This window comes from Bufo gargarizans, chromosome 1 (genome assembly GCF_014858855.1).
Source record: "Bufo gargarizans isolate SCDJY-AF-19 chromosome 1, ASM1485885v1, whole genome shotgun sequence".
Taxonomy (NCBI): Eukaryota; Metazoa; Chordata; class Amphibia; order Anura; family Bufonidae; genus Bufo; species Bufo gargarizans.
Genome location: NC_058080.1, coordinates 284,470,556 through 284,496,339, shown reverse-complemented (window position 1 = coordinate 284,496,339; position 25,784 = coordinate 284,470,556). Strand labels below are relative to the sequence as shown.

Sequence of the window (25,784 nt, the reverse complement as noted above, 5' to 3'; positions counted from 1 at the left end):
CTGGAAGTGACGAGGGTAGGGAAATCTAACGGAACACCGGCCTCCGATGTAAATTTACGTTGGGCGGTCAGGAAAGGGTTAACAACAGACTCGGCAGTAAAAGCATGTATCCTGCCTGTACTGGTGCCCAGTCAGGAAGAGTCCTTTACATCGCATGGCAAGGGGTTATGCCCTGTACATAACCATCTAAGGTGAGCAGGTACAGCCGGGCCGGTATCCGTGTCTGAATGAGCCCTAACTCGTACGCACACTGCCACTCCATTGCAGTACTCGACTGTGCCTGGAACTCACATACATGGCAGTGCGCATGCTATACCTGCTGTGCCTTTCATTTTGAGGGGCTCCAAGGTCCTCATTCTCATGATCAGCGGGGACGTTAGCAGTGGGACCACCACTGATCTAATAGGTTTCCCCTCCCCTAAACTTGTAACAACCGAAAGTACCCCTTTAATGTCACAGTGTGGCTTGTTTCCAGTGGGCACCTGCCCCTTCTCTATATGAACCCACCCTGAGGGCCAGACGGTCACGGTCTCCATGATGTTACTGGCAATGGTGAAGCCAGGCGTAGGGCACCACAGAAGAACTGACCACACTTTACACCCACAAGCAGTACTAGGGGTCCTCTGCTATTCCCCCTGGCACTGGAGCCTTACTTACCGTGTCCGAGCCAGAGCTCACGTGCTGAAAGGCGAGGGCGCCAAACACGAACCCTGACATGAGCGCTCTGGTGCTCTCCCCTTCCATGGTGCCCGCCGCTCACCCCCTGTAACATGCCCGTCTCTACGGGGTACCGACTGCTCGCTGCGCTGCCCTGTGACACGTCTGTGCAGTTACATCTCTCAGAAACAAACTAGAGAGACATTCACACTACAAGAGAAAATACAAATAACGCAGCGCTATATAGTAAAGACAGGAAGTATCTCCGACTCCCCACACACAGCAGAGCGGGCACATAGGCATGTATAGTGCGACACGAGAAGAAACAGTGACCTCTACTGGACAAAGCCCATACCGCGCCCAGGAGACAGCTTCACACGATTAACCCTCTCAGCCCCGTTTTTTCACTCCATGCCTTCCTGAAGCCATAACATTGTGTCCCCCCCATTCTGATAGCAGTATGAGGGCTTGCTTTTTGTGGGGCAAGTTGTACTTTCTAATAGCAACATTTGAATATTCCATCCTAGGCAGTGAGAAGCTGGAAAAAAAAATCCAAATGCGGTGGAGTTCGAAAGAAAACACAATTCCACCACAGTTTTAGGGTCCATTCATACGTCCGTAAGTGTTTTGCAGATCTGCAAAACACGGACACCTGCAATGTGCGATCCGCAATTTGCGGACCGCACATCACAGGCACTATAATAGAAAATGCCTTTTCTGGTCCGCAATTGCGGAGAAGAATAGGACATGTTTTATTTTCTCAGGAACGGAATTGCAGATCCCCCAAAAAACGGATGCGGATCCCGAAAATGCGGATTCTCATCCGTTCCAGCCCCATTGAAAGTGAATGGGTCCGCAAATTGCGGAACGAATGCGGACCCAAATTACCGACGTGTGAATGGACCCTTATGGGTTTTGGTTTTATGGCGGTAAAACTGACTTATACCCTTCACTCTTTCGGTTAGTGTGATTATGGTGATACCAAATTTGTAAAGTTTTTCTTCTGTTTTAATTCTTAAACAAAAATAAAAACTGAAAAAAAAAGTTTTCTTTTCATTCCCATATTCGTAACTTTTTTATAGTGACGTCTATGGAGCCGTATGAGTGCTTTTTTTTTTGCAGGGCGACCTGTGGCTTTTATTGACACCATTTTGGCATGTGTATAACTTTCAGATTTTTTTTACGATGCAGCGTTCGAAGTACAGAATAAGTGCATCTCTATTTTAATAGTTCAGTTATTTTGGGACTATTTTTATTTTATTTTAAAGGGAATCTGTCACCAGGTTTGAGCATATTAAGGTGTTACTACCGCCATGTACAATAAAATACCTTATTTCTTGCTGTAGTCTTCATTTTTTGTTTCATGGTTTCATTAGCGATAAAATCCACTTTTTCTTTTATGCAAATGAGTGCCCAAGGTGCGTTATTATCCTTCTCTGGGGCCCAGTAACTCCCCCCTACAGTGCCCAGCTCGCCTTCCTTTAGCGCCCAAGCACGCCTCTTCCAGCATAAGTAACTGCCCACACCCCAACTCTTTGCCGCCGCCCCCCTCCGCCATGTGAAATCTCACGCAGGCGCAGTACCATGGACTGCCTGCGCGATGTGCAAGCTCCAGAGGGCAACAGCTTCACATGTGTCACTGGGCATGCGCCGAGTCCAGAGACTAAGGCCTCTCGCAAATTGCGGTCTGCAACGCACGGGCACGACCGTGGGACAGCCACTTGAATGTGGTCCGCGATCCGTCCGTTCCGCAAAAAAGATAGGACAAGTTCTATCTTTTTGTGGAATGGAACACCACAGAAGCACAACGTAGTGTCTCCGGATTTGCCGACCCATTCAAGTGAATGGGTCCGCATCCATGATGCGGAATGCACACGGCCCGTGTATTGCAGACCCGCCGTATGTGGGCCGCAATGCGGCCATGAAGGACGCACGGTCGTGTGCAAGAGGCCTAACATAAACCTTTTCCATTGGTGATAATTATATAAGTTATTCCTCTTGTGATAATCGATATTACTATTACCGTAGCGTGGAACAGGTACTGCTAGCGAAGTGGTCTGCCTGTTTTACTCTGAATATTCAGGAAGGACAGTGTAAAGTGGTAACTTTGTTGATGTCTGTGTGTTTAGTGCAACTAATTTGACTCTGTGATGTGGACGCTGGTAAATGTCTGGGTCAAGGTGTCCACAAAACGGTTTAATTTGTCGCAGAGGGGTCATTAGACCCTCTTCTTCCTATATGTGAGACTGATTGATTAGGCTGAGGAAACCAAATCCCATTATTTGACGAAAACACTGTTTCTGCTTCTATAATGAAGCAGATTAACGGAAATAAAAATGCAAATAGGAGTCCAGCTTTACCGCTCTGCTGGGGTATTGTACAGTTACATAGGGACAGGAGGATTTCCACTCTCTACACCTGTCCATGCAGCCTATCAGTAGTTCCCCCACTGCCCCACTCTCCTCCTGTATGTTGGCTGGCTGAGAGGGACTGCTTGAACCTGGAATATATGAGGCTGTATAGCGCCTAACGATATGACGTCTTGTTTTAAAGCTAGGTATCAAAGCTTTAAAACAAGACCAAGATCTTAGTGCTAGCCACCGTACAGCCAGAGAAATAACTCTTAGAAATCGGGTTGGGAGTGAGAAGCATAACCTGCAGATCTCACTTCTGACAAATTTCCAAGAGTTATATCTTGGACACTATGGTGGCTAACACCTCGATTCTCATCTTTCTTATACTGCACATCACCACCATGAAACTGTCCAAAGGTCAAGGCAAGCAGCACAGGGTAAGTAGAGTGATCAGGTAGGGGTCGGGTCGGTAGGCAGAGGCACAAAATACGGAATAAGACAGAAGTCGGTACACAGGCAGACAAACAGATTATAGCCCCTTTGTGGGATCTAGCAAGCTAGTAAACCTATTGCTCAGACACTTCTAACCAGGAAAAATACCCACGGGTGTCCAACCATTGGCAGGTGACCCAGCGACTGGGCAGAGGTAACAGTGTAAGGGGGGTGACTGAGCTGGCGCCAGTAGGCCCAGAGGGCAATACATTTACTAGCTTGCTAGATCCTACAAAAGGTGCTATAATCTGTCTGCTTGTGTACCGACTTCTGCCTGATACCCAGATTCTGACCCTCTGCCTCCAGACCCGACCCGTGTTTGATCATCTTACTGCCTGCCATGAGCTTTGGACTGTTTCACGGATTCGCAAAAACTGTGCCTGCCCTGCCTGCTCAATGCTTTGCACCAATGTCTCTGACCCCTGTGGGTCAGCTGTCTATTTCAGGAGGTAGCAGCCTAGTGGCTACCCTGCAGTGTGAGTTGTTAGACCCTCACTGATCAGATAGCTATTGTCAGTCCTGAGGAAAGGCCATCACTTATTAACCCCTTAAGGACACATGACGTATCGGTACGGCATGTTTCCCGAGTCCTTAAGGACACATGACGTACCGGTACGTCATGTGTTGTTCCGATCACTGCCGTGCGGCCGGCTGTGATCGGAACAAGGTGCCTGCTCAAATCATTGAGCAGGCACCTCGGCTAAATGCGCGGGGGGGTCCCGTGACCCCCCCATGTCCGCGATCGCAACAAACCGCAGGTCAATTCAGACCTGCGGTTTGTTGCGCTTTCTGCAGTTTCTGATCGCTGCGGTCCCTGACCGCGGCGATCAGAAACTTTAGTGTGGCGAAAATATATATTTATCACCCCCCCCTGCACCTCTGAATGATTTTAGCCCGGTGGGAGGTGCAGGGGGGGTGTTGCGGGCGGTGGGGGCGGTGCGGGAGGCGGGCGGTGCGGCAGGCGGGATCGCGATCCCCCGCCCGCCTCCCATTGAATAATCGTTGGTGTAGAGTGGGTATACCAGGGTGCCAGCACATTGCTGGCACCCTGGTATAAACGGCTGACATCGGTGATGCGATGTCAGCCGTTTAACCCTTTCCATACAGCGGTCCGTACGGACCGCTGTATGGAAAAAGTTAACAGTAAGAGGGAGCTCCCTCCCTCTCCGATCGGGGGGCTGCAGTGCCTTTGCAGCCCCCCGATGGAGAGGGAGAGAGCCCCCAGACAGCCCCCCGCAGCCCCGTCCTTACCCTTCCCCGTCTGCGCAGTTCTGACCACTACTGAGCAGACGGGGAAGGTTCCCATGGCAACAGGACGTCTGATCAGGCGTCCTGCTGTCCATGGTGCTGAACAGATCTGTGCTGAAAGCATAGATCTGTTCAGTGTAAGTAAAATACAGTACAGAGCCCTATATAGAGTACAGTACCGTATTATACAGACATCAGACCCACTGGATCTTCAAGAACCAAGTGGGTCTGGGTCAAAAAAAAAGTGAAAAAAAGGTAAAAATCTAAAAACACATTTATCACTGATTAAAAATTAAAAAAATAAAATTCCCTACACATGTTTGGTATCGCCGCGTCCGTAACGACCTGATCTATAAAACGGTCATGTTACTTTACCCGAACGGTGAACGCCATAAAAATAAAAAATAAAAAACTATGATGAAATTGAAATTTTGTCCACCTTACTTCCCAAAAAAAGGTAATAAAAGTGATCAAAAAAGTCGCTTGTACGCCAAAATTGTAACAATCAAACCGTCATCTCATCCCGCAAAAAATGAGACCCTACTTAAGATAATCGCCCAAAAACTGAAAAAACTATGGCTCTTAGACTATGGAAACACTAAAACATCATTTTTTTCTGGTTTCAAAAATGAAATCATTGTGTAAAACTTACATAAATAAAAAAAAAGTATACATATTAGGTATCGCCGCGTCCGTATCGACCGGCTCTATAAAAATATCACATGACCTAACCCCTCAGATGACCACCGTAAAAAAATAAAAATAAAAACGGTGTAAAAAAAGCCATTTTTTGTCATCTTACGTCACAAAAAGTGTAATAGCAAGCGATCAAAAAGTCATATGCACCCCAAAATAGTGCAACTCAAACCGTCATCTCATCCCGCAAAAAATGAGACCCTACTTAAGATAATCGCCCAAAAACTGAAAAAACTATGGCTCTTAGACTATGGAGACACTAAAACATTTTTTTTGTTTTAAAAATGAAATCATTGTGTAAAACGTACATAAATAAAAAAATTGTATACATATTAGGTATCGCCGCGTCCGTGACAACCTGCTCTATAAAATTACCACATGATCTAACCTGTCAGATGAATGTTGTAAATAACAAAAAAAAAAAACGCTGCCAAAAAAGCTATTTCTTGTTACCTTGCCGCACAAAAAGTGTAATATAGAGCAACCAAAAATCATATGTACCCTAAACTAGTACCAACAAAACTGCCACCCTATCCCGTAGTTTCTAAAATGGGGTCACTTTTTTGGAGTTTCTACTCTAGGGGTGCATCGGGGGGCTTCAAATGGGACATGGTGTCAAAAAACCAGTCCAGCAAAATCTGCCTTCCAAAAACCGTATGGCATTCCTTTCCTTCTGCGCCCTGCCGTGTGCCCGTACAGCGGTTTACGACCACATATGGGGTGTTTCTGTAAACTACAGAATCAGGGCCATAAATAATGAGTTTTGTTTGGCTGTTAACCCTTGCTTTGTAACTGGAAAAAAAAAATTAAAATGGAAAATCTGCCAAAAAAGTGAAATTTTGAAATTGTATCTCTATTTTCCATTAAATTTTGTGCAACACCTAAAGGGTTAACAAAGTTTGTAAAATCAGTTTTGAATACCTTGAGGGGTGTAGTTTCTTAGATGGGGTCACTTTTATGGAGTTTATAATCTGGGGGTGCATCAGGGGGGCTTCAAATGGGACTTGGTGTCAAAAAAACGGTCCATAAAAATCAGCCCTCCAAAAACAGCTGTAAACAGCAGAGTCAGGGCAATAAAGATACAGTCTTGTTTGGCTGTTAACCCTTGCTTTGTTAGTGGAAAAAATTGGGTTAAAATGGAAAATTAGGCAAAAAAATGAAATTCTCAAATTTCATCGCCATTTTCCAATAACTCTTGTGCAACACCTAAAGGGTTAACGACGTATGTAAAATCAGTTTTGAATACCTTGAGGGGTGTAGTTTCTTAGATGGGGTCACTTTTAGGGAGTTTCTCCTCTAGGGGTGCATCAGGGGGCTTCAAATGGGACATGGTGTAAATAAACCAGTCCATAAAAATCAGCCTTCCAAAAACCAAACGGCGCTCCTTTCACTCTATGCCCCGCTGTGTGGCCGTACAGTAGTTTACGGCCACATATTGGGTATTTCTGTAAACGGCAGAGTCAGGGCAATAAAGATACAGTCTTGTTTGGCTGTTAACCCTTGCTTTGTTAGTGGAAAAAATGGGTTAAAATGAAAAATTAGACAAAAAAATAAAATTCTCAAATTTCCTCCCCATTTGCCAATAACTCTTGTGCAACACCTAAAGGGTTAACAACGTATTCAAAATCAGTTTTGAATACCTTGAGGGGTGTAGTTTCTTAGATGGGGTCATTTTTGGGTGGTTTCTATTATGTAAGCCTCGCAAAGTGACTTGAGACCTGAGCTGGTCCCTAAAAATTGAGTTTTTGTAAATTTCAGAAAAATTTCAAGATTTGCTTCTAAACTTCTAAGCCTTATAACATCCCCAAAAAATAAAATGTCATTCCCAAAATGATCCAAACATGAAGTAGACATATGGGGAATGTAAAGTAATAACTATTTTTGGAGGTATTACTATGTATTATAGAAGTAGGTTTTCCGACATTTTTATACTGATGACCTATCCTCAGAATAGGTCATCAGTATCTGATTTGATAGGGGTCCGATCAGCTGTTTGAGATGGCAGCGGCGCTCCTGTGACTGCCATAGCCCTATCTCAGCTTTTCCTAGGCAAGTGACGTCACGTTCATCATTCACATGGCCTAAGAACAGCTCAGCCCCATTCAAATGAATGTGGCTGGGTGCAATGCCAATCACAGCCACTATACAATGTACGGCACTGTGCTTGGTTAGCTACGAGAAGACCGTGTTGCTCACAGGAGCGCTGCAGCCTTCTCAACACAGCTGATTGGTAAGGGTCCCGGGTGTCCAGAGGATAGGTCGTCAGTATTAAAATGTCAGAAAACCATTTTAAAGGTTGGTCAAGCCTTTTAAATAGAAGGCTGTCACCTTTCCTGACATGTCTGTATTACAAACCAGATTCCCAAAAAGTTGGGACACTATACAAATTGGGAATAAAAACTGAATGCAATGATGTGGAGGTGCCAACTTCTAATATTTTATTCAGAATAGAACTTAAATCACAGAACAAAAGTTTAAACTGAGAAAATGTACCATTTTAAGGGAAAAATATGTTGAATCAGAATTTCATGGTGTCAACAAATCCCCAAAAGTTGGGACAAGGCCATTTTCACCACTGTGTGGCATCTCCCCTTCTTCTTACAACACTCAACAGACATCTGGGGACCGAGGAGACCAGTTTCTCAAGTTTAGAAATAGGAATGCTCTCCCATTCTTGTCTAATACAGGCCTCTAACTGTTCAATCGTCTTGGGCCTTCTTTGTTGCACCTTCCTCTTTATGATGCGCCAAATGTTCTCTATAGGTGAAAGATCTGGACTGCAGACTGGCCATTTCAGTACCCGGATCCTTCTCCTACGCAGCCATGATGTTGTGATTGATGCAGAATGTGGCCTGGCATTATCTTGTTGAAAAATGCAGGGTCTTCCCTGAAAGAGATGACGTCTGGATGGGAGCATATGTTGTTCTAGAACCTGAATATATTTTTCTGCATTGATGGTGCCTTTCCAGACATGCAAGCTGCCCATGCCACACGCACTCATACAACCCCATACCATCAGAGATGCAGGCTTCTGAACTGAGCGTAGATAACAACTTGGGTTGTCCTTGTCCTCTTTGGTCCGGATGACATGGCGTCACAGATTTCCAAAAAGAACTTCGAATCGTGACTCGTCTGACCACAGAACAGTCTTCCATTTTGCCACACTCCATTTTAAATGATCCCTGGCCCAGTGAAATTGCCTGAGCTTGTGGATCTTGCTTAGAAATGGCTTCTTCTTTGCACTGTAGAGTTTCAGCTGGCAACGGCGGATGGCACGGTGGATTGTGTTCACTGACAATGGTTTCTGGAAGTATTCCTGAGCCCATTCTGTGATTTCCTTTACAGTAGCAATCCTGTTTGTGGTGCAGTGTCGTTTAAGGGCCCGGAGATCACGGGCATCCAGTATGGCTTTACGGCCTTGACCCTTACGCACAGAGATTGTTCCAGATTCTCTGAATCTTCGGATGATGTTATGCACAGTTGATGATGATAGATGCAAAGTCTTTGCAATTTTTCGCTGGGTAACACCTTTCTGATATTGCTCCACTATCTTTCTGCGCAACATTGTGGGAATTGGTGATCCTCTACCCATCTTGGCTTCTGAGAGACACTGCCACTCTGAGAAGCTCTTTTTATACCCAATCATGTTGCCAATTGACCTAATTAGTGTTAATTGGTCTTCCAGCTCTTCGTTATGCTCAAATTTACTTTTTCCAGCCTCTTATTGCTACTTGTCCCAACTCTTTTGGGATTTGTTGACACCGTGAAAATTTGAATCAACGTATTTTTCCTTTAAAAAGATGCATTTACTCGGATTAAACGTTTGATCTGTCATCTACGTTCTATTACAAATAAAATATTGACATTTGCCATCTCCACATCATTGCATTCAGTTTTTAGTCACAATTTGTTTAGTGTCCCAACTTTTTGGGAATCCGGTTTGTAGATAGAAGGCTGTTAGTCACTGATAGGGCCGTCTCCTTGTCTTCAGTCAGTGACTGACAGCTATCTCTGTATACACAGTCATAGAGGGAAGGCTGTCAGTCACTGAGGACCTCCTCCTTGTCTTCAGTCAGTGACTGACAGCTATCTCTGTATACACAGTCATAGAGGGAAGGCTGTCAGTCACTGATAGGACCGCCTCCTTGTCTTCAGTCAGTGACTGACAGTTATCTCTGTATACACAGTCATAGAGAGAAGGCTGTCAGTCACTGATAGGACTGTCTCCTTGTCTTCAGTCAGTTACTGACAGCTATCTCTGTATACACGGTCATAGAGGGAAGGCTGTCAGTCACTGATAGGGCCGTCTCCTTGTCTTCAGTCAGTGACTGACAGCTATCTCTGTATACACAGTCATAGAGGGAAGGCTGTCAGTCACTGAGGACCTCCTCCTTGTCTTCAGTCAGTGACTGACAGCTATCTCTGTATACAGAGTCATAGAGGGAAGGCTGTCAGTTACTGATAGGACCTCCTCCTTGTCTTCAGTCAGTGACTGACAGCTATCTCTGTATACAGAGTCACAGAGGGAAGGCTGTCAGTTACTGATAGGACCTCCTCCTTGTCTTCAGTCAGTGACTGACAGCTATCTCTGTATACACAGTCATAGAGGGAAGGCTGTCACTGAGAGGACCGCCTCCTTGTCTTCAGGCAGTGACTGACAGCTATCTCTGTATACACAGTCATAGAGGGAAGGCTGTCAGTCACTGATAGGACCGTCTCCTTGTCTTCAGTCAGTGACTGACAGCTATCTCTGTATACACAGTCATAGAGGGAAGGCTGTCAATCACTGATAGGACCGTCTCCTTGTCTTCAGTCAGTGACTGACATCTATCTCTGTATACACAGTCATAGAGGGAAGGCTGTCAGTCACTGATAGGACCGTCTCCTTGTCTCCAGTCAGTGACTGACAGCTATCTCTGTGTACACAGTCATAGAGGGAAGGCTGTCAATCACTGATAGGACCTCCTTCTTGTCTTCAGTCAGTGACTGACAGCTATCTCTGTATACACAGTCATAGAGGGAAGGCTGTCAGTCACTGATAGGACAGCCTCCTTGTCTTCAGTCAGTGACTGACAGCTATCTCTGTATACAGAGTCACAGAGGGAAGGCTGTCAGTCACTGATAGGACCGCCTCCTTGTCTTCAGTCAGTGAGTGACAGCTATCTCTGTATACACAGTCATAGAGGGAAGGCTGTCACTGAGAGGACCGCCTCCTTGTCTTCAGGCAGTGACTGACAGCTATCTCTGTATACACAGTCATAGAGGGAAGGCTGTCAGTCACTGATAGGACCTCCTCCTTGTCTTCAGTCAGTGACTGACAGCTATCTCTGTATACACAGTCATAGAGGGAAGGCTGTCAGTCACTGATAGGACCGCCTCCTTGTCTTCAGTCAGTGACTGACAGCTATCTATGTATACACAGTCATAGGGGGAAGGCTGTCAGTCACTGATAGGACCGACTCCTTGTCTTCAGTCAGTGACTGACAGCTATCTCTGTATACACAGTCAGAGGGAAGGCTGTCAGTCACTGATAGGACCGCCTCCTTGACATCAGTCAGTGACTGACAGCTATCTCTGTATACACAGTCACAGAGGGAAGGCTGTCAGTCACTGATAGGACCATCTCCTTGTCTTCAGTCAGTGAGTGACAGCTATCTCTGTATACATAGTCACAGAGGGAAGGCTGTCAATCACTGATAGGACCTCCTCCTTGTCTTCAGTCAGTGACTGACAGCTATCTCTGTATACACAGTCATAGAGGGAAGGCTGTCAGTCACTGATAGGACTGTCTCCTTGTCCTTAGTCAGTGATTGACAGCTATCTCTGTACACACAGTCATAGAGGGAAGACTGTCAGTCACGGATAGGACCGTCTCCTTGTCTCCAGTCAGTGACTGACAGCTATCTCTGTATACACAGTCATAGAGGGAAGGCTGTCAGTCACTGATAGGACCGCCTCCTTGTCTTCAGTCAGTGACTGACAGCTATCTCTGTATACACAGTCATAGAGGGAAGGCTGTCAGTCACTGATAGGACCGTCTCCTTGTCTCCAGTCAGTGACTGACAGCTATCTATGTATACACAGTCATAGAGGGAAGGCTGTCAGTCACTGATAGGACCGTCTCCTTGTCTTCAGTCAGTGACTGACAGCTATCTCTGTATATACAGTCATAGAGGGAAGGCTGTCAGTCACTGATAGGACAATCTCCTTGTCTTCAAAGCCCAGAATAAGCAGGAATTGAAATAAATAAAATACAAGGTATACTGAATCTTTTCTGATAAAACTATATATCTATTTGCTCAGTTCCTCCTGCTAAGTTGGTCCCTGTAGCTTACATTGCATTTTCACGGTGACAGGCAGGGCCGGTGCAAGGATTCTTGCCAACACAAGCGAAGCTACATTTTGGCGCCCCCCCCCCCCCCCCCCCCCCCACGCTTCTCCTCTCTGTGGTCCTGGTATCTTCTCTCTGCTTCAGACAATGGCTGGTTTAAAGGACCATATTTTTTGCCCTCTAAGACACACCTAGGTTTTAGAGGAGGATAATAAAAAAAAAAAATTTCCATTACACCTCAGGTCAGACCAGCAATCAGACCCCCAATGTTAATCAGACCTCAGATCAGACCCCCATGTCAGACATCATCCCCCAGCCATCAGCCCCCATGTCACATTTCTCCCCCTCCATGTCACATTTTTCCGCCCTCCCCCAGGGTGCGCCCTAAGGCGGCCGCTTGGTCTGCCTTATGGTAGCACCGGCCCTGGTGACAGGTTCCCTTTAAACTTACTGGCAGCCTATTAGGCTTTCTTGTCAACTTTCCTGAACCATCCAGGAGGGCCATGGAAAAAGGGGAGACCTCCTGGACAAGGTGGAAAATCTCCTGGAAGCTACGAGGAGGGCTGCTGTCTCCCGGAAAGCAGCCTTCCATGTATAGTACATTTAAACATGCATATAAGTGAGGATATGCGATACAAAAGGGGTATGGTGCTGTCTCTTCTTGTACCCTACTCTGCAAAAGGTGGCAAGTATGCTACTAAGGCATAATGAGCATGCACAGCACAGATGACGGATCTGCAGGACTTATCTAGACCTCTTGCTGCCATGGCAACCCATTGACTTCCCATGGATGTGTTAAAGGGGAACCTATTGAGTGAGAGAGAGAGAACCCCCTTCTTCTAACTGCTCAGGTGCATATGTTGCTAGTGAGCACAGCATCATGAAAATGACCACCTCCAGATGTTGTCTGTAAGTCTACGGGAACAGTCAATTCCTATCTGCCAGCGGTTCCATTGTACTGTACTCACATGATGATGTGATCATCAATCACTATGATACAGTCAGTTTGGGTCATGGGAGCCACGGTTGGTCAGGGAGATGCAGCTAACACATGGCCCGTGTTTCCCGAACTCTCCGTGACCAATCGTGTGGGAGTACAGAAAGACTGTCACACTTTTAAGTCTGCAAAAAATAAATGGGTTCTGTTCATATAGATAGGGCAGGCATTAAACTGATTCTTGTTGCATACAATCTTTTCTTATCAGGCTCGTTTAAAAATGTGACTATTTTTAGTGTCCCTGCAATATGAATTTCGGCCAATAGATGGCAGCAGAATGTAGGGAATGAAGACTCATGCCTGGCTTTTCCCTCTGCTGATCGCATGCGCCTTGGCCCCCCACACAGGCGTCCTCTGTCAGCAGCAATTAGCCATTTTACTTAAAGGGGTTATCCCATAAGTGATGTGAAAAATGAGAATTAGATATCATATAGTGCATGACAATACCTTTCTAACAAAGCTAGAACAAGCCCTGTACCTCACATGGACATACCACCCAATGTTTGAAAGATCCAAGGAGGGACTATAGCAATTTTTTTTTTATTTAAGCCATGCCTATAACTGCCCAATGTCTGCCTATACATGCCCAATCCCGCTCAGTCCCCTTACAGAAGTTATGCCCTTTTGTGCCCCAGACAGTAGTTATTCTCCCCCTAGTGCCCCCACGCAGTAGTTATACTTCTTTGGTTAGTTCAGCCATGCTCAACCTGCGGTCCTCCAGCTGGTGTAAAACTATAACTCCCACAATGCCCTGCTATAGCCTGATAGCTGTAGGCTGTTCGGGCATGCTGGGAGTTGTAGTTTAGCAACAGCTGGAGGGCCGCAGGTAGTGACATTGCCCCCTCCATTTCATTCAGCTACCAGGGAGTGTTCAATTGATAGAAGATATTTATTAATTTCCTGCTGTCTAAACCTGGGGGGGTTATTATGATATGAAAAATACAGTACAGACCAAAAGTTTGGACACACCTTCTCATTCAAAGAGTTTTCTTTATTTTCATGACTATGAAAATTGTAGTTTCACACTTAAGGCATCAAAACTATGAATTAACACATGTGGAATTATATACATAACAAAAAAGTGTGAAACAACTTAAAATATGTCATATATCAATCTTTGACTCCAGCCCTCTTTCACAATCTTATTAACTAAGTAAATTCCATGGTGGTGCTGCGATGTACACCACTGAATCCGATGCAATCCTAATGATACTTGTAAAAAGAAAAACAAAAAAACAGAAGTGCACACAAAAAGTAAAACAATAAACCCTTCATACTAACCTTGCTTCCTCCTGATGTTCTCTAGGCTTTCGCCTCTCTTTCTCATGCATATGTATGGGGGGGCAGCATTCGGCCAACATATATCTCATGAGCATGGCCACAGGGTAATTATCGGGAACAAACCTTGGGTTCACGATTATCGCCCTGTGTATGAGCACAGCAATCACTGCAGCCACTGTTGGTCCCCATACAGAATTCAGACCTCCTGCTTCTGTAACACCCTTTCTGCCTGTGAGCCCCACTATTCTTCTTATCAGCCTCTGTGTCCACCTCTAAGCCCCCCTGTCCTCCTTTTCAGCCTCTAAATCCTCCTCTGTCTCCCTTATCCCCATTGCCATACATATGTATGCTCGTCAGAGCCCAGAATGCATATGTACAGTACATATGGGAGCACTGGGAGAGATAACGGTCGACCAACGTTATCTCTTGTGCATGGCCGTTGCTATTTATCTAGCACCAAGAATGCAGTAACAAAAATGCATAAATCCAGAATTTTTCATTTTGGCTATCTCGCCTTAACCCTTGAAAATAGAACATACATTTATCAGCTATGTACCCCAAAATGGTGCTAATAAAAACTACAGCCCACTTTCAAAACAAGTTGTTACACACATCCATTGATGGAAAAAAAAGTGATGGGTCTCAGAATAGCACAAGCAGGGCGAGATTATAGGGGTGAACCCAGACCAGGGCCTTCACCCCACAAGAAATGTTGGGGCCTCTAACAAAATGGCCCTTCTCTAACAGAGCTCCCACATACATCCCAGCGCAGCGCTACCCTAAAAACCCGCTGCCTCACTGTGCTGGCCTGAAACGAAATGATGATGTCATGACACCGTCAGTTGTCGCTGAGCTTGCACAATACAGCCTGGTCTCAGCGGCCTGAAAGAGGGGCCACTGGACTTCAGTGTGGCAATGGATGGACAGCGGATGCACATGGTGCTGGGGCTGGAACTGGCACTGACAATCACCCCAAAGTCACAAGCCAGAAGAGGCGAACACCTAAAAAATGTTTATGCAGCACAGACATTGAGACAGTTGGCAAAAGGAGAAGACAGAGTAAAGCACTGTAGCACCAGTACATGAGGACAGTGGCCCAGCCCCAACTGTATTTCTGCTGAGAAAAGTCCTTATAGAAGAATGAAATGTAATATCTGTTAATCATCTGCCCATTTCTACTATACAGATATGTATTTATTCTCCATCATTGTACGTTATATAGAGCGTATCGACAGCACAAGAAAAATGTGGACTAACTGGTGGCAGCATTTATACTAGATTGTGGACTGACGTGGCAGTGTTTACACTAGATTGTGGACTCACTGGTGGCAGCGTTTACACTAGATTGATTGTGGACTGACGTGGAAGTGTTTACACTAGACTATGGACTGACTGGTGGTAGCATTTACACTAAACTGTGGAGTGACTGGAGGCAGGGTTTACACCACACTATGGACTGATTGGTGGAAGCATTTACATTAGACTGTGGACTGACTGGTGGCAGCATTTACACCAGACTATGGACCGACTGGTGGCAGCGTTTGCACCAGACTGTGGATTGACTGGTGGCAGCGGTTACATTAGACTGTGGATTGACTGGTGGCAGCGGTTACTTTGGACTGTGGACTGACTGGTGGCAGCTTTTACACTAGACTTGTCACGGCAAGTGGGGATAAGAGGAACACCAAGTAAACAAACAGCAACAGGTAAACAGACTAGGCCCCAAAGCTAGGGCGGAGGGAATGGTAACCTCCTAACAATCCCTGAGCCTCTCCCTGACTACTGACAGTATGAGCAAGTCCTGATAGTAAACAAGCTCATACGCTGGAACCTAAGCCCTGCTGACTCTGTAGCAAACCCTAACTTAGGGAGCAGGGAATGAGACAGCTAGTACCTTCTACCGTGAAGGGACCAGTGTCTCTCTGAGACCTAGAAGCAACACACACACAAAGGAGAAAACAGGATGACTTAGCGTGAGGCGAACAGGAAGTAGAAGATCCACAAACTACCAGTACAGAACTCCAGAAGGAAAATATCAACCGCAAAGTCAGCAGTAAGAGGCGGACTTATAAACAGCTAAAGAGCAGAACCTGTGGAGAGGTGGAATCCTGACCAAAACAACAAACAGAAAGGAAACACAGAAAGACCTGTCAGATAGACTCACATGCTGCAAGTCTCTCCGATCTTCTCAGTTCTCTCACAGGGCAGGCAGTGACAAGACTATGGAATGACTGGTGGCAGCTTTTACACTACACTATGGACTGACTGGTGGCAGCATTTACACCAGACTATGGACTGACTGGTGGCAGCATTTACACCAGACTATGGACTGACTGGTGGCAGTGTTTACACTAGACTGTGGAATGACTGGTGGCAGTGTTTACACTAGACTATGGAATTACTGGTGGCAGCATTTACACCAGACTATGGACTGACTGGTGGCAGTGTTTACACTAGACTATGGACTGACTGGTGGCAGTGTTTACACTAGACTATGGACTGACTGGTGGCAGTGTTTACACTAGACTATGGACTGACTGGTGGCAGTGTTTACACTAGACTATGGACTGACTGGTGGCAGTGTTTACACTAGACTATGGAATTACTGGTGGCAGCATTTACACCAGACTATGCCCTGACTGGTGGCAGTCTTTACACTAGATTTTGGACTGACTGGTGGCAGCGTTTACACCAGACTATGCCCTGACTGGTGGCAGTCTTTACACTAGATTTTGGACTGACTGGTGGCAGCGTTTACACTACAATTTGGAATGACTGGTGGAAGCATTTACACTAGACTGTGGACTGGTGTGGCAGCTTTTACACTAGACTATGGAATGACTGGTGGCAGCTGTTACACTACACTATGGACTGACTGGTGGCAGCATTTACACCAAACTATGGACTGACTGGTGGCAGTGTTTACACTAGACTTTGAATGACAGGTGGCAGCATTTAAACCAGACTATGGACTGACTGGTGGCAGTGTTTACACTACATTTTGGACTGACGTGGCAGCGTTTACATAAGACTATGGACTGACTGGTGGCAGCTTTTACACTACACTATGGAATGACCGTTGGCAGCGTTTACACTACACCATGGACTGACTGGTGGTAGCATTTACACTAGACTATGGACTGACTGGTGGCAGCGTTTAAACTAGACTATGGTATGATTGGTGGCAGTGTTTAAACTAGACTATGGAATGACCGGTGGCAGTGTTTACACTAGATTTTGGACTGACGTGGCAGCATTTACACTAGACTATGGACGGACTGGTGGCAGCTTTTACACTACACTATGAGATGACTGGTGGCAGCTTTTACACTACACTATGGACTGACTGGCGGCAGCATTTAAACCAGACTATGGACTGACTGATGGCAGCGTTTACACTAGACTATGTACTGACTGGTGGCAGTGTTTACACTAGACTATGGACTGACTGGTTGCAGTGTTTACACTAGTCTATGGACTGACTGGTGGCAGTGTTTACACTAGACTATGGACTGACTGGTGGCAGCGTTTACACTAGACTATGGACTGACTGGTGGCAGCATTTACACTAGACTATGGACTGACTGGTGGCATGGACTGACTGGTGGCAGTGTTTACACTAGTCTATGGACTGACTGGTGGCAATGTTTACACTAGACTATGGACTGACTGGTGGCAGTGTTTACACTACATTTTGGACTGACGTGGCAGCGTTTACATAAGACTATGGACTGACTGGTGGCAGCTTTTACACTACACTATGGAATGACCGTTGGCAGCGTTTACACTACACCATGGACTGACTGGTGGTAGCATTTACACTAGACTATGGACTGACTGGTGGCAGCGTTTAAACTAGACTATGGTATGATTGGTGGCAGTGTTTAAACTAGACTATGGAATGACCGGTGGCAGTGTTTACACTAGATTTTGGACTGAAGTGGCAGCATTTACACTAGACTATGGACGGACTGGTGGCAGCTTTTACACTACACTATGAGATGACTGGTGGCAGCTTTTACACTACACTATGGACTGACTGGCGGCAGCATTTAAACCAGACTATGGACTGACTGGTGGCAGCGTTTACACTAGACTATGTACTGACTGGTGGCAGTGTTTACACAAGATTATGGACTGACTGGTGGCAGCGTTTACACCAGACTATGGACTGACTGGTGGCAACATTTAGACTACACTATGGAATGACTGGTAGAAGCATTTACACTAGACTGTGGACTAACATCGCAGAGTTTACACTAGACTATGGACTGACTGGTGGAAGCATTTACACTAGACTGTGCACAGCATTTACACTAGACTATGGATTGACTGGTGGCAACTTTTACACTACACTATGGACTGACGGGTGGCAGCATTTACACCAGACTATGGACTGACTGGTGGCAGTGTTTACACTAGACTATGGACTGACTGGTGGCAGTGTTTACACTAGACTATGGACTGACTGGTGGCAGTGTTTACACTAGACTATGGACTGACTGGTGGCAGTGTTTACACTAGTCTATGGACAGACTGGTGGCAGTGTTTAAACTAGACTATGGACTGACTGGTGGCAGCGTTTACACTAGACTATGGACTGACTGGTTGCAGTGTTTACACTAGTCTATGGACTGACTGGTGGCAGTGTTTACACTAGACTATGGACTGACTGGTGGCAGTGTTTACACTAGACTGTGCACTGACTGACTGCAGCATTTACACTAGACTATGGACTGACTGGTGGCAGTGTTTACACTAGACTATGGACTGACTGGTGGCAGTGTTTACACTAGACTATGGACTGACTGGTGGCAGCGTTTACACTAGACTATGGACTGACTGGTGGCAGCATTTACACTAGACTATGGACTGACTGGTGGCATGGACTGACTGGTGGCAGTGTTTACACTAGTCTATGGACTGACTGGTGGCAATGTTTACACTAGACTATGGACTGACTGGTGGCAGTGTTTACACTAGACTGTGCACTGACTGGTGGCAGTGTTTACACTAGACTATGGACTGACTGGTGGCAGCATTTACACTAGACTATGGACTGACTGGTGGCAGCGTTTACACTAGTCTATGGACTGACTGGTGGCAGTGTTTACACTAGACTATGGACTGACTGGTGGCAGCGTTTACACTAGACTATGGACTGACTGGTGGCAGTGTTTACACTAGACTATGGACTGACTGGTGGCAGCGTTTACACTAGACTATGGACTGACTGGTGGCAGTGTTTACACTAGTCTATGGACTGACTGGTGGCACTGTTGACACCAGACTATGGACTGACTGGTGGAAGTGTTTACACTAGACTATGGACTGACTGGTGGCAGTGTTTACACTAGACTGTGCACTGACTGGTGGCAGCGTTTACACTAGACTATGGACTGACTGGTGGCAGCGTTTACACTAGACTATGGACTGACTGGTGGCAGTGTTTACACTAGTCTATGGACTGACTGGTGGCACTGTTGACACCAGACTATGGACTGACTGGTGGAAGTGTTTACACTAGACTATGGACTGACTGGTGGCAGTGTTTACACTAGACTGTGCACTGACTGGTGGCAGTGTTTAGACTAGACTGTGCACTGACTGGTAGCAGCGTTTACACTAGTCTATGGACTGACTGGTGGCAGCGTTTACACTAGACTATGGACTGACTGGTGGCAGCGTTTACACTAGACTATGGACTGACTGGTGGCAGCATTTACACTAGACTATGGACTAACTGGTGGCAATGTTTACACTAGACTGTGCACTGACTGGTGGCAGCGTTTACTCTAGACTATGGACTGACTGGTGGCAGCGTTTACACTAGACTATGGACTGACTGGTGGCAGTGTTTACACTAGTCTATGGACTGACTGGGGGCAGCGTTTACACTAGACTATGGACTGACTGGTGGCAGCGTTTACACTAGACTATGGACTGACTGGTGGCAGCATTTACACTAGACTATGGACTAACTGGTGGCAATGTTTACACTAGACTGTGCACTGACTGGTGGCAGCGTTTACTCTAGACTATGGACTGACTGGTGGCAGTGTTGACACCAGACTATGGACTGACTGGTGGAAGTGTTTACACTAGACTATGGACTGACTGGTGGCAGTGTTTACACTAGACTGTGCACTGACTGACTGCAGCATTTACACTAGACTGTGCACTGACTGCAGCATTTACACTAGACTGTGCACTGACTGCAGCATTTACACTAGACTGTGCACTGACTGCAGCATTTACACTAGGCTGTGCACTGACTGCAGCATTTGCACTAGACTGTGCACTGACTGCAGCATTTACACTAGGCTGTGCACTGACTGACTGCAGCATTTACACTAGACTGTGCACTGACTGCAGCATTTACACTAGACTGTGCACTGACTGCAGCATTTACACTAGACTGTGCACTGACTGCAGCATTTACACTAGGCTGTGCACTGACTGCAGCATTTACACTAGGCTGTGCACTGACTGACTGCAGCATTTACACTAGACTGTGCACTGACTGCAGCATTTACACTAGGCTGTGCACTGACTGACTGCAGCATTTACACTAGGCTGTGCACTGACTGACTGCAGCATTTACACTAGACTGTGCACTGACTGCAGCATTTACACTAGACTGTGCACTGACTGCAGCATTTACACTAGGCTGTGCACTGACTGCAGCATTTACACTAGGCTGTGCACTGACTGACTGGTGGCAGTGTTTACACTAGACTGTGCACTGACTGCAGCATTTACACTAGACTGTGCACTGACTGCAGCATTTACACTAGGCTGTGCACTGACTGCAGCATTTACACTAGACTGTGCACTGACTGCAGCATTTACACTAGACTGTGCACTGACTGCAGCATTTACACTAGACTGTGCACTGACTGCAGCATTTACACTAGACTGTGCACTGACTGCAGCATTTACACTAGGCTGTGCACTGACTGCAGCATTTACACTAGGCTGTGCACTGACTGACTGGTGGCAGTGTTTACACTAGACTGTGCACTGACTGCAGCATTTACACTAGACTATGGGCTCTATATCAATTTGTAATCTTTGTAAGGCTGGTTTCACATCTGTGGCAGAACACTCTGGCAGGTTGTCCCGGCAGAAGAAAGTCTGTCAGAGTCCTCCAGAACTGGCATTGCCAGATACTGCCGTCTGCTCCCATTAACTATAATGGGGTCCAGTAGAGATCAGGCTGCTCCCCGGCAAATATTCAGGGTAGGGCTAAAACGATTACTCGTTTAAACATTTTTGCATCAAGGATTCGTTTGTCATGTGACTATGGAGCGGGAGTGAAGCGCTTGCTATTACTTTGCGCTCCATGGTCAGCCGCCGGCCTGCACCGCGTTCTTCCTGACACATCGTCGGGTCATAGGGCATATGAGCGCGTACTATGACCAGACGCTGTGTGACGTCAGTGCAGCGCACAGAGAAGAAGATGGAGGAGCTGTGGATCGGCGCCCCCTACAGGAAAGGTAAGTACTGTCGCTGGGGACATGGCTAGGAGGGGGAGATGGTGGCACTGTAGGGCAGTTGGGGGCACAAACTGGTGGCACTGAGGGGCAGCTGGTGGCACTGAACGGGCAGCTGTTGGCATTGGGGTGAGGAAGAGCTGAAGGCACTGGGGGAACGGAGCTGATGGCACGGGGGAGCTGATGCACTTGGGCTGATCACACAGGGGGGAACAAAGGGTGTCGGGGACTGATGGCAGGGGTCTGATGAGTTTTTATAAAGGAAAATAGTCTATTAATTCATGTTTTCTTATTAGATTACTCGATTAATCGTATAAAATAATCAATACTCAATTTGTAAAATAATCATTTACTGCAGCCCTAATTCAGGGAATGGTCTGGACAATAACTCTGCACAAAGTGATTTTTGTCGGGCTGATTCCTGGTATTCTATGCCAGAGGGAAAGGCCGCAGGTGTGACACTAGCCCAGGGATCAGCAACCTTCGGCACTCCAGCTGCTGTGAAACTACAATTCCCAGCATGCTCCATTAATTTCTATGGGAGTTCGGAGAAGAGCAGAGTAAGTATGCATGCTGGGAGTTGTAGTTTCACAACACCTGGAGTGCCGGAGGTTGCCTACCCCTGCACTAGCCAAAGGACTGTTTCACACGCTCAGTATTTTGCATCAGTGTTTGGTCAGTATTTTGTAAGCCAAATCCAGGAGTGGAACCTACAGAGAAAAGGTATCAGAAATATTTGCACCTCTTCTGGTTTTGGCTTACAAATACTGATGCAAAAATACAGACAGTGTGAAAGAGGCCCAACGCCCCTATCAGATGAGCGCGTTCCACTCATCGGACTCGCAGCGCAGCACCCGTCCTGACCTCCCAGCACTGACGGGAGCGCATAGCATTATATTCATGTAACCCTTACAGTTCTGGAATGTATTGGATAACACTGACAGCATGATGTCAGTGTTATCCAATACATTCCAGAACTCTAAGGGTTACATAGCATCATATAGCAGTGCTGGGAGGTCAGGACAGGAGCTGCTGCATACTCACGCTGCAAGTCGCTGGTCTGATCAGGTAAAGTCATAAAAATAAAAAAATAAATGAAAAAACCCATCCCGCAGGACACAAGCTCTCCACAGAGAGATACAAAAGTTATGCAAAGCTGAAGGAGAAATGGAAAGCGGCTGGGGCACGTGATGGGTAGAGGCCCCCTTTATCACATGCATGCTCTGCAGTACACAGGTTACCACTGGGCGTGGATAATTCACCTTGTGGTCGGGGGGCAAAGAGCAGCCCCGGCTTCTCCTGTGCGCTGGAGGGGGCAGAGGTCGCCAGCGCTCCGCCATGGAGGAGGGGGAGGGGCTGCGTGACGTCACGAGTCTAGGAAGTCCCAGTGATCTTCCAGAGAAGTTCGGTGTTTCCTGCTGTCGGCGGAGGAGGAGAGACCGATGACAAGGGGCAGGCTGGCAGCCCAGCCATGGACGACTTCGGCAGCCTGGCATACAACATCCTGGCAGCATGGCTCACCGTCATAGGGGTCTTCATCATGTTACCCTCCGTGTTTGGCATGTCCCTGGGCATCTCCGAGATCTACATGAGGATCCTAGTGAAAATGCTGGAGGTAAGTAGCCCTCAGTGCACATGTGCGACTTTCTTCCCTGCACTTCAGTCATTGCGACATAGTCCAATACTGCAGGCAGACTCGGTGGAGGGCCATTACCTGCAACTTCCAGAACCTTCATTCAGACGTAATGATCCCTTGTTGCCCCGTCAGAAAATCTGTGCATCCTGAGGATAGCTCATCAATATGGAAACCCTGCACAACACCTGTCGCCTCTCCTGACATGTTGTGCCTTTCCTCTATTATTCCTGCTTGAAATGTATCAATAAAGATCCAGCTGGGTGTTACCAGTTGGACAGGCTTACACTGGAAGCACTGATTGAAGAATAGTGTGCAACCCAAACCTGGTAACACCTAGTTAAAAATTGATGTATAAACATTACCCCTTCACCCATTTTGGAGCGGTGGCCACCTGTAAGGCTACTTTCACACTTGCGGCACAGTAATCCGGCAAGCACTTCCGTCGCCGGAACTGCCTGCCGGATCCGGCAATCTGCATGCGAACGGACAGCATTTGTAGGTGGGTCCGTCTTACAAATCCATTGCAAGAACGGATCCGTCTCACCGGATGTCATCCTGAGAAATTGATCCATTATATATATATTTTTTTTTTCACATTTTTACCGGTCTGCGCATGCAGGGCGGATCCGGCATTGCACGAATACATTTCAATGTAAATTAAAGCCAGTGTTCTGTCAGAAAACCTTACCTCGTCAGATTCCCTTACCCCACGTGACTGCCGGGGTTGTGCACCTCCGTGCAAGCGCAGTACCAGGGCATGGGTAAGGTAAAATGACAGTGAGCATTGACTCATGGACACTGCGCGTGCGCCCTCAGGGGTAAGGTGATCTGACGGTCTTTTGTCTTGTTAAATCTCCCTACCCTCGCACTGCGCACGCGCGTGCTTCAGATTTATTGCTGGCTGGGTTCAATCTGCGCATGCACAGTGTGAGGGTAAGGAGATTTAACAAGACAAAAGACCATCAGATCTCCTTACCCCTGAGAGCACACGCGTCCATGAGTCAACGCTCACTGTAACGTAATTTTACCTTACCCATGCCTTGGTACTGCGGAGGCGCCGAGCAATGGTACTGTGCTTGTGCGGAGGCGCACCCCCCCGGAAATCACGTGGGGTAAGGGAATCTGATGAGGTAAGGTTTTCTGACAGAACACCGGCATTCCGGCAACTGACTGGAGTTTTGGATGGAGGTAATACCGCAGCATGCTGCTGTATTTCCTCCGTCCAAAACACAGTTCAGTGACTGAACTGAAGACGTCCTGATGCATCCTGAAAGGATTACTCTCCATTCAGAATGCATGGGGATAAAACTGATCAGTTCTTTTCCGGTATTGAGCCCCTAGGACGGAACTCGGTGCCGGAAAAGAAAACGCTAGTGTGAAAGTATCCTAAAGCCTCATTCACAGGTCAGTGTTCTGGTCAGTGATTTCCATCAGTGATTGTCAGCCAAAACCAGGATTGAAGCCTCCACAGCCATAAGGTATTACCCTGGGTTCACACCTGAGCGTTTCCCAAACGCGCGTCAAACGCGCGTTTTTGACGCGCGTTTCTGACGCGCGTTTTTGTAATAGTGAACGCGCGTTTGACGCGCGTTTGTGTCATTGACTGCAGTGTCCTATGGCCACAAACGCGCGTCAAAACGCCCCAAAGAAGCTCAAGTACTTGTTTGAGCGTCGGGCGTTTTACAGCACGTTCGTACGCGCTGTAAAACGCCCAGGTGTGAACCATTCCCATAGGGAAGCATTGGATTTCATGTCTTGAGCGTTTTACAGCGCGTTTGAACGCGCTGTAAAACGCTCAGGTGTGAACCCAGGGTTAGGGAAAGATCTGCACCTGTTCTGTGTTTAGAGCTGCACCTGGTTTTGGCTGAAAATCGCTGATGGAAATCACTGACCGAACACTGACTGTGTGAATGAGGCCTCCTGCACACGACCGTTGTGTGCATCCGTGGCCGTTGTGCCGTTTTCAGTTTTTTTTCGCGGACCCATTGACTTTCAATGGGTCCGTGGAAAAATCGGTAAATGCACCGTTTGGCAGCCGCATCCGTGGTCCGTGTTTCCTGACCTTGAAAAAAATATGACATGTCCTATTTTTTTTCACGGCCAACGGTTCACGGACCCATTCAAGTCAATGGGTCCGTGAAAAATCACGGCTGCACACAAGATTGTCATCCGCGTCCGTGATCCGCGTCCGTGATCCGTGTCCGTTTTTTCCCATCATTTCAATGGCAAACTTGACTTAGATTTTTTTTTTCATTTTTCATGTCCGTGGATCCTCCAAAAAACAAGGAAGACCCACGGACGGAAAAACGATCACGGACCTACAGACCCCGTTTTTGCATTTGTGTGTGCATGAGGCCTGAGGCTTCAAGAAGGAACGTCAGACCACACCCTGGATCTTTTTGCCAGTCGGTGACTCCACTCAAGGATGGCAGAAGGAAATGGGCAGACACAGTGGTACATGGACAGCTTTCTTCACCTAGGCAAAAAGCCTGATGGTTACAATAGTCGCACAGAGGCAACTGGTGCAGTGGTTACAGTCTCACGTTGGACAATGAGCTTAGTGGTTACAACAGCCTGTCTTAGAGGACAAAAGTTT

The 25,784-nt window shown here is 46.8% G+C and overlaps 2 protein-coding genes across 3 annotated transcripts in view; one reads left to right on the top strand and one right to left on the bottom strand.

Moving 5' to 3' along the window:
• ABRAXAS1 (abraxas 1, BRCA1 A complex subunit) overlaps window positions 1-22,920 on the bottom strand; it is a 71,905-nt gene extending 48,985 nt beyond the window's left edge. Inside the window, exon 1 of one of the 2 annotated variants that reach the window (XM_044304271.1) lies at window positions 22,815-22,920. In XM_044304271.1, coding sequence (XP_044160206.1) covers window positions 22,815-22,892 — 78 coding nt within the window. In that variant the 5' untranslated portion in view covers window positions 22,893-22,920. Of the gene's footprint in view, window positions 1-657; window positions 959-22,814 lie in introns of those variants that run through there. The other variant, XM_044304263.1, reaches the window with a different exon arrangement.
• GPAT3 (glycerol-3-phosphate acyltransferase 3) overlaps window positions 22,905-25,784 on the top strand; it is a 45,654-nt gene continuing 42,774 nt past the window's right edge. The window contains exon 1 of the mRNA XM_044304249.1: window positions 22,905-23,167. Within this exon, the coding sequence (XP_044160184.1) occupies window positions 23,024-23,167 (144 nt within the window). The 5' untranslated portion in view covers window positions 22,905-23,023. The remainder of the gene's footprint in view (window positions 23,168-25,784) is intronic.